General features: G+C 51.2%; 6 protein-coding genes across 6 annotated transcripts; 4 read left to right on the top strand and 2 right to left on the bottom strand.

Moving 5' to 3' along the window:
• Positions 1 to 307: 307 nt before the first annotated feature.
• Positions 308 to 1,560, top strand: BO87DRAFT_348525 (uncharacterized protein). The gene is made up of 2 exons (XM_025620970.1): positions 308 to 491; positions 565 to 1,560. Exons 1-2 carry the CDS (start codon positions 391 to 393, stop codon positions 1,424 to 1,426), a joined length of 963 nt encoding a protein of 320 aa, XP_025484426.1. The 5' UTR covers positions 308 to 390; the 3' UTR covers positions 1,427 to 1,560.
• Positions 1,443 to 3,365, bottom strand: BO87DRAFT_74262 (uncharacterized protein). Its single transcript, XM_025629525.1, has 4 exons — positions 3,096 to 3,365; positions 2,975 to 3,023; positions 1,878 to 2,925; positions 1,443 to 1,819 (listed from the first exon to the last, which is right to left on the bottom strand). Exons 1-4 carry the CDS (start codon positions 3,136 to 3,138, stop codon positions 1,625 to 1,627), a joined length of 1,335 nt encoding a protein of 444 aa, XP_025484425.1. The 5' UTR covers positions 3,139 to 3,365; the 3' UTR covers positions 1,443 to 1,624.
• Position 3,366: 1 nt separating this feature from the next.
• On the top strand, positions 3,367 to 4,409 carry BO87DRAFT_74221 (Tvp18 family protein). Its single transcript, XM_025629524.1, has 4 exons — positions 3,367 to 3,595; positions 3,672 to 3,687; positions 3,950 to 4,045; positions 4,099 to 4,409. Exons 1-4 carry the CDS (start codon positions 3,559 to 3,561, stop codon positions 4,397 to 4,399), a joined length of 450 nt encoding a protein of 149 aa, XP_025484424.1. The 5' UTR covers positions 3,367 to 3,558; the 3' UTR covers positions 4,400 to 4,409.
• Positions 4,410 to 5,128: 719 nt separating this feature from the next.
• On the top strand, positions 5,129 to 6,919 carry BO87DRAFT_74211 (putative eukaryotic translation initiation factor 3 subunit EifCl). The gene is made up of 2 exons (XM_025629523.1): positions 5,129 to 5,564; positions 5,717 to 6,919. The coding sequence occupies exons 1-2, from the start codon at positions 5,256 to 5,258 to the stop codon at positions 6,836 to 6,838; spliced, it is 1,431 nt and encodes a 476-aa protein (XP_025484423.1). The 5' UTR covers positions 5,129 to 5,255; the 3' UTR covers positions 6,839 to 6,919.
• BO87DRAFT_74209 (uncharacterized protein) lies at positions 6,920 to 7,492 on the top strand. Its single transcript, XM_025629522.1, has one exon. The coding sequence runs from the start codon at positions 7,001 to 7,003 to the stop codon at positions 7,430 to 7,432; it is 432 nt and encodes a 143-aa protein (XP_025484422.1). The 5' UTR covers positions 6,920 to 7,000; the 3' UTR covers positions 7,433 to 7,492.
• Positions 7,493 to 7,539: 47 nt separating this feature from the next.
• BO87DRAFT_454808 (HesB/IscA family protein) lies at positions 7,540 to 8,255 on the bottom strand (the record flags this gene model as incomplete). The annotated part of the gene is made up of 2 exons (XM_025628593.1): positions 7,540 to 8,008; positions 8,247 to 8,255. The coding sequence occupies 2 exons, from the start codon at positions 8,253 to 8,255 to the stop codon at positions 7,637 to 7,639; spliced, it is 381 nt and encodes a 126-aa protein (XP_025484421.1). The 3' UTR covers positions 7,540 to 7,636.
• Positions 8,256 to 8,472: the final 217 nt, after the last annotated feature.

Here is an 8,472-nt window from a genome sequence, read left to right as displayed (position 1 = left end):
GGGGGGGTATACGCGTGAGAATGAGGTAAGATGACCGTCTAGTAAGAGCAAACAAGAAATATGTACACGGAATAGCAGATTAAAGGGTCAAGAAGAAGCAAAACAACCCCCCTAAAACGCCTCAACCCGAAGTGATGGGTGAGGAACCTCAAGAATAGCGTTGGGGATTCCGCGGAGTATCGCCGTTCCCTTTTGGGACTTTTGGCTCGTTGGGAAAACTGACAAACAGTGCAAATGAGACAAACAGCCCGGCACTTCCCCGACGGGATCCCCGCAGATCAATTCACCAGTCCATCACTTTGGATAGCTTCATCCTCCAATTCGAGCATGACGCAATATCAATAACCCCCCTCTCTGTTTTTTCCTTTTGCGACCCACTATATATACACCATGTCTGGTCATGCGCAGCCCGGAAAAGCCCCAGGCAGTCGGTTAAAGCCCGTGGCAGACTCGCTCGACACCGTGGGGTTTGTATCTAAAGGCGATCGAAAGTATGCTCACGGCCTCCTGATACCCATGGTGGAGCGACGATGCGGTTAACTGCGGCAGCGCTGACACTCACAGATTGCTAGACCATAAGGTTCAGAAGGAGTACTATGACAAGATTGTAAATCGGTACATGGAATTCTGCGCCCGCCATTCCAAAAACCTAGAAGCGGCATGGACGTCACTTCCCAGGAGCGCTTCGAGTGATGCCACCAGCAATCCACCAGCTTCTCTTCCCTCCTTGAACAATAAGTCGACAGGGCCCCGTAGTCCTTCCCCCTCCACTGAACTGTCCACCATTCTCCTCTCTCTTCGCAAGCTGCGCGAGGCGGTTCTGGCTACCAGCTCCACAATTCCCATTTCTTTCTCCCAGCAAGTCCACATCTTTTCCATCAAGTTCGCGATTCAAGCCCGACATCCTCCGTCATATTTTCCTTCCTTTCGCTACATCCTAGAGGAATTACACACTTCTTCTCACCCTTTGCCGGACTCTGACCTGAAAGATCTCATTTCGTATTGGATCCTGGATTACGCATGTCGACAGGAGGACATGGTTGCTGCTTATCAACTTCGTGCGCGTGCGCGCAGACGATACGGTTTTCAGTCATCGACTATAGACCGTGTCTTGAACGCCCTGGCACATGATAACTGGATTGTGTTCTGGCAGATCCGGCAAGATGTAGATTCCCGGATGCGTGCCGTCATGAATTGGGCTGAAGACCGCGTCAGACGGCATGCTCTCAAAGCAGTCGGCAAAGCTTATCTCAGCACTGACACCAGATGGGTCACTGAAGGTTGCACCGGTGACAGCAATTGGACATGGGAGAACCTGGTAAAGGCGGAGAGCCTAGGTTGGGAGAAAGAGGGCGACAGAATCATCATCCGGAAGCCAAAGCAAAGGCCCCAAAATAACCTTGCACCTATAAAGGAAAATCCATGATGTTGTCGATTTGGTGTTGTCATTGCTGCATCGTTATCTGGCGCTTATACGGGCATTGACGGAGTATGGCGTTTGTTTCAGGTGTTTAGACGGCTATATAGTTGGAGGATCCGACAGGCATTCTTAGAATAGCGCACCAGTTTTAGAACCCGGGACCTCCTTGCCATCAAGTGTAGACTTTCTGTGACTCTGCTGTCACTAAAGTTTGAAGTCCCCGTTGGGCCGATCAAGATTAGTAGTCCCAGTGATTGGTTGCCTGGCCACTGTTTCTACAAGGTCGGTCTTTAGCTTGGCGGATTTATCAGAGCATAGTTCGTAGACGGTTGACAAGTTGAACACGAGACTCGAGAACGACTGGTTTGCGTGGACCAGTGACTCAAGGACCTCACGTGCCTGTGGCATGGTTAAGCACGGGCTTGGTAGTAGGTAATCTTTATGGAATATGACTTACTTCGTTCAACCTACCAGTGTACAACAAGCACACCGCCAGGTTCTGCGAGATCATGGACTCATCGGGTCTGCGTTCCTCGTTACCAAGTAAGGCGCGCCATTCAGCCACTGCGTCGTCGTACCGACCCTCGGCCATACTGAGGAGCGGGCGAAACACGGTGTTCCCGGCATCGCTCGCCTCGCCACAAACCTGCCTCGCAGCATCAAGATCGCCAATTATGAGCATCAAAAGTACTTTTCTCAATTTATTGATCTCGCTTTCCGATTCCGCTATACGCAAGCTAGCGAGTGATCTCCTGGCGGCATCCAGATCCCCCATCTCAATGAGCGCGTTCACATTCCTCATGCCGAGGTCAGACAATCGCTCTCTCCACAACTTCCGCTCTTCGGGGTCCATATCTGGCCGCAAAATCTCCCTTCGCGCTTCCAAGCCAACCTCGTAGAGTCCGCCAATGCCCCTACGTGAGTCGCCGAATCCAATGCTCTGGAGTCTAATAGCCAACACTCGTAGGGGCCATGGTACGATGTGACGAGGATAGTTTGGGTGCTTATCAGACGTCCCGGCAATCGGTTCCGCATAATAGAAGGCGGAGCTCAGGTCTTCGAGTGCCTTTGACTCTTGCGCTGCAATGATCGTATTTCCTGACAGTTGCAGGCACGCTAGCCGAGTGTAAAACAGAGCAAAGATTCGTTTGATGTCAGTAGGCGAGATCAACGAGGATGTTAAGATCGTCCCACACAAATAAGCAGCGAGCAGAAAGTGACCTTCAGCCAGAAGCCGCTCAAGGGTGGCTAGGCTTGTGGACAGCGATTCATCTGACGTTGGGGCAAGGAACTCAGAGCGAAGCGCGTGCGGTATTTCTACCTGAGACAGCGAATGATACACATCATACCGGAGCAGGTACGAGAGATCCTTCTCCACTGTTGGTGGCAGTTCATCTGGTCCCAATGGATCCAGTCTGCTAAACGAAGCGCCGTTAAATCCAGCAAAGTCTGCTGTAGCCGGCCTTGGGGATGCGGCTGTGTTCACTGTTTCGGAGCCGAGCGGGCTGTAATTGTTAGTATGGGCCTAACTAATCAAGCAGATTCGCTGCTCACTCATCTGGCTGATCTAGAGGACCCTTCGTTGTGCTACGCGGCCTTGAAGCTAGGACGAATCAGCCTTATATTCTCTAGATTGCCGATGATACAACAAGCATCGAACATTAATGCTCCTTACATCTAGAGACATTGCGGGCGTGTTTAGTTGGCGAAGCCTCCATAGCTGTATCAATGGAGAAAGCAACAACTATTGATAGCCAGCCTAGTCGAAATGTTCTTGAGGCTTGTACTCAGTTCCCGCGGTGGAAAGCCTTCTGTTGCAGATTGGCGAGCTCTTTATCTAGGAACCGGGGAAAGTTGCTGGCAACATAATAATGCGGGATCCCCGACCTCAAAGGCGGAAGAGGCCATTCTGCCGCGCGGTGAAGGGATCGGCCCGGACAGACAAACTGGCCCCATTCAAACCGTCAATCGCGTCTACTCCCGGCTGGTAATCTTAAGTAGTAGCCACACGATCAACCGACCATACTTTCCACCACCTCTATATAAGGCTACCGTCAGCATCGCACTATCTTTGCTCTATACACCCTGACTTAAAGCGTTCTCTGCACCATCGAATATCCGCATCTTCGTTCGGCACTATGACTCTCGCCGAGGAGCTCCGCTCAAGAAACTTCAGTACGGACCTGCCTTGTTTACAATGACTTATTCTTTGACATACGAAGCAAGGGATAACTAACCACTCATCACATAGGCATCTATGGACAATGGTTTGTAACGCTTTTCTCTATTTTCTTTCTCGCCCGCCGCTGCCCAACTGTGCGCCTCTACAACATTCGCGAAAACGAATGATGGTTGCCTGAATCTCTTGAGCACAGCGCTTGGCGCTGTCTTGAAAGGACCTGCTTCAGTTGCCGCCTTGGACCACCATACACTTTGAATGTTCGCGCATAGGATTTGGGCGACTGCGACAACATTGGAGCTATAAACATGGCATTTAAAGGCAGTTTTGCTAATCGATGTCTGACGTAGGACGGGCGTGATCTGCATCGTCTTGTGCTTGGCTCTCGGTATCGCCAACATCTTCTCGTTCGACGTCGTGATTATCATCTTTAGTGTTCTGTGCCTGTGAGCTTTTCCTTTTCTATTCTTACACTGCTTTAGAAGCTTACAATGCACAGCATCTCTGGTTTGATCCTCATCTTCGCCGAAGTGCCCTTCCTCCTCAGAATATGCCCCACATCACCAAAATTCGATGCATTTATCCGACGCTTCACCACAAACTGGATGCGCGCTGCAATGTATACAGTGATGAGTGTTGTGCAATGGCTCAGTCTTATCAAGTCCGCTACCAGTTTGATTGCGGCTGCCGTTTTCCTACTCATCGCCGGTTTGTTCTATGCGCTGGCGGGCCTCAAAAGCCAGGAATTCGTCGGCAGCAAGACTTTGGGCGGCCAAGGTCTTGCGCAGATGATCGTCTAAGACTGGTCTGAAACGTGATCTATGAAGCTAAGGTACGCCTTTCGCCTGTCATGCAGCTATTGTATATGTCGTCTTCAACATTCGTGCACTGCGCTCGAAAGAGCTACATGTTGTTTTCATGCTAATCGATTCTGCTGCAGGTGACTGACATGGAATGGAAATAGAGACGGCTAAAGAACCATCTCTGGGCTGAATGCGCCACGATTATGAATCGACTGTGCTGTTCTTGACGCTGCCGAGCAGGGTCTTGTACTCGTATAGCATACTGTTTTGAGAAATTGGGATCCCTACGGCTCGGGCTACTAAAGTTTCTGCTCATGTGCCTTATTGATTTTCTTCTTTGTCTCGTATTTGCAGTCCTATTTTTGCTCTTGAGACTTGCTCAAAAACTGTTACAATGAGTTTTAGATGAATCATGTAATATTTACCATCTCGCCCCAGCGAATACCCGATTAGCATCCTGGCGATGAATGAATGGATTTGTTTGCATAGAATATGCTGTAGGGGCTGAGAGTTAAAGATAAGCTTGTTCCAACGCGGGGAACAATAAAGGAACGAATGTTAAATGAAGTGATCTCCTATACTAGTAAACTAGTTACATTTACATGCAGGGATCCAGTTGTGCCCGAATGGTCGTGCATAGCTGACTCAGCACTGAAGTTATCCCCAGATAAGATAAGCACAACTCATTCAAGCGAAAACCCTCAAAATTCGACTCCGCCGAAACAATCGAAATCCCACACGCCGACGCCGAACCGCTACGCCAGACGACGTGCCCCCTCTCCTCCCCACCCAACCCCCCCGACCGTTTGCCGGACAATTTCCTACTCGTCGACAGACGTACTTCTATCGCAAAATGTCCTACGAAGAGCGCGCCAACGCGCACCCCAACCTGGGCGACGAGTCCGATGTGGAGGAGGAAGCGCTTGTCAACGACTACCGCGAGCAGGTCAACTTCGACGATGGCATGAGTGAGTTGGACAGAACGACATCCCTTGGAGGTGGTTCCCAGACGCAGGACCTCCAGGCACAGCTCGCTGCTGCTGCCACCCCGCTCGAGTACCAGGCTACTCTCGAGACCAAGTTCGCAAGCTACGACAACTACTGCAGCCTTTTCCACTACATCCTGAACTCTGAGGGTCCGGTTGAGCTCGAGGTTCCTTCTGTATGTACTCCTCCATCTGTCAGGTGCGACGGGCTGCGGCTGCGGCTGCAGCTGTATTTGATACATGCTTCGCTGCCTTGACTTGCAATTGTGTGCGGTTGAATCACCGCGGTTGATACACTGTGCTAACTAGCCCATCTTATTGTCAACAGTACTACTGGGCCTGGGATGTCATCGACGAGTTCATCTACCAGTTCGAATCCTTCTGCCGCTACCGCAACCGCGTCGCTCGCAGCGGCTCCAACGAGGAGGAGGCCCAGCTTCTCCGTGAGAACCCGAACACGTGGGGTTGCTACTCCGTGCTGAACGTCCTCTACTCCCTCATCCAAAGGTCCCAGATCAACGAGCAATTGGCTGCCATCAAGCGTGGTGAGGACCCCTTGGCGTTTGCCGGAGAGTATGGCTCCCGCCCTCTGTACAAGATGCTGGGATACTTCTCCATCATTGGACTCCTGCGTGTCCACTGTCTGTTGGGTGACTTCAGCCTTGCCCTCAAGACCCTCGACGACATCGAGATGAACAAGAAGGCCATGTTCGCCCGTGTCATGGCGGCCCACTTCACCACCTACTACTATGTCGGTTTCTCCTACATGATGATGCGTCGCTATGCCGATGCCATCCGCATGTTCAGCCACATCCTGGTCTACGTTTCCCGGACCAAGAACTTCCAGAAGGGTGGCAACAGCTACGATGCCATCGCCAAGAAGAACGACCAGATGTACGCTCTCATCGCCATCTGTGTCGCTCTCCACCCCACTCGCCTGGATGACACCATCCACTCCGCCCTGCGCGAGAAGTACGGCGAGCAGCTCAACCGCCTGCAGCATGGTGGCCCCGAGGCCCTTCCTCTGTTCGAGGAGCTCTTCCGTTCGGCCTGCCCCAAGTTCATCAGCCCCACTCCCCCCGACTTCGAGAACCCGGCCCTCAACGTCGACCCTGTTGACCACCACACCGCCATCTTCATGGATGAGGTTAAGAACACCCTGTACAACCCTACCATCCGCTCCTACCTGAAGCTCTACACCACCATGGACCTGAAGAAGCTGGCTGGCTTCCTGGAGGTCGAGCCCGAGAAGCTCCGCTCTTGGCTCCTCATCAACAAGCAGCGCAGCCGTCAGGTGCGCTGGGTTGAGGGCGGCCTTCTGGAGGGCGAGCCGGTCAACGCCAACGACCTCGACTACGCTCTGGAGAACGACCTCATCCACGTCAGCGAGACCAAGGCCGGACGCCGTCTCGTGGACTGGTACCTCAGGAACCTTGCTCGTGTCTACTAAGTCCGAGTACGCTACAGCGACCCCTTCTAGTGCCAAAACGCATATCCCCACGTCATCTGACTTGAGACATGCGTCCGGTCTGTAACTAGACTCCACGAAGGGGTACTCAATCTCAGCAAGGAACCACGAGAGACACACTGAAGTGCAAACAGAAAGAAGGGGATGTGTGGTTCAGGAGATATCATCAGCTGGGAAGGGGGATCGTTGGCAATCGAGTCCAAGTCGTGCTTTTTCGAACGGGTCATCAATTACCCTCTCACCTTTTGTGGGCCCGTTCACTTACTCACGTCTTCCCTATCCCACCAACATCATGATTCTTTTTTTTTATCTTATCTATTTATTTATTCTGTCCTCCGCTTCCCATATCTTGCTTCGATTGTCCATGCTTCTCATTACTCAAGGGGTTGGTCGCACAACCCTTTGACCATCCTGGTTATACGGGGTTGGAGTCGACAAAAAGAATTCTTCTTTTCCTTTTTTGTTTTTCATTTGAGGAAATGTTCCAAGGCGTATCCCATTATGCTTGTGTTTGGTTTTGCTTCCGGTTCGACACGGTCTGGTCTGTGTGCATCGAGCTGTTTGTGTCTTAGCTAGCAGAGGACAGACAGGGATGTAGAATCCGCATGATGAAATAGATGATGACTTAAGCAAATATTCTCCATACAATTTCTGTAGTAAAATAAGAAGAAGCAGGGCCTGGGGGGGTATAGCATTACTCTATCTCATATTCTAGTATGATACACATATACAGTTAGGTTGGTTGGGTCCAGGAATAATAGACCTATCTAGCTAGGTCATTTAATCCTGAACATCAAAACTAGTCCCGCACCCACAGTTACTCGTTGCGCGCGGGTTGTCCACAATCTTAAACTGACTTCCAATCAACTCCATCGTATAGTCCACCGTACTGCCCGAAAGAAGCTCCAGCGATGGCTCATCCATGACTACTTTAGCTTCTCCGGCACCTGCTACCTCTGCCTCTCCCTCCTCAGGCTCGGCTGCGAAAACAGTGTCTTCCTCCGCGTCGATCTTGGATGCGGCCTCCAGGGACATCAGGTATTGGAATCCATGGCATCCACCGCTTGTGACGGTGATGCGGAGATGGTGGTAGGGGTTTTCTTCCTTGGTGATGGAGGGGGATGAGGAAGGGTCTGTGATTTCGCGGAGACGCTGTTGGAGATATGTTAGTTCATGATGTAACTGGATTACTCTAGCGACTTGAAGAGCCAAAAAGAAAAAGAAATGTTGTTATCCCTCCTCTGGAGGGAGAAGGAAAAAAATTGGAAAACATACAACAGAAGGGATTCGCTGGTGGTCACCCACCCAACTACTAACCTCCCGGCGTGTGGCTTAAGTACGGCTGAGCGGACGGGAAGCCCTGTTTTCCACACCCTGTGGTCGTATGTACTTGTTTCATATTTGAGAGGGTTCATATCCTGGCTAACAGTAGGCTAGCTCCGGTGATCCGGCGCATTTGCTTCCAATGTGCTTGCATCTCCGTTTCAACCTCCGAACGCAACTCAAGCCGTACCATCGCCACATTTTCGCAATGCTCTTTCGGAAGAGGTATAGTATATGCAAGCAGGGACAGAAAGGAAATATCGTTTCAACGTACCTCGGCGGCCCTCGGCGAG

This window comes from Aspergillus neoniger, assembly GCF_003184625.1.
Source record: "Aspergillus neoniger CBS 115656 unplaced genomic scaffold BO87scaffold_2, whole genome shotgun sequence".
Lineage (NCBI taxonomy): Eukaryota > Fungi > Ascomycota > Eurotiomycetes > Eurotiales > Aspergillaceae > Aspergillus > Aspergillus neoniger.
The sequence above is the reverse complement of the archived record's forward strand: the minus strand, read 5'-3'. Positions and strand labels throughout refer to the sequence as shown.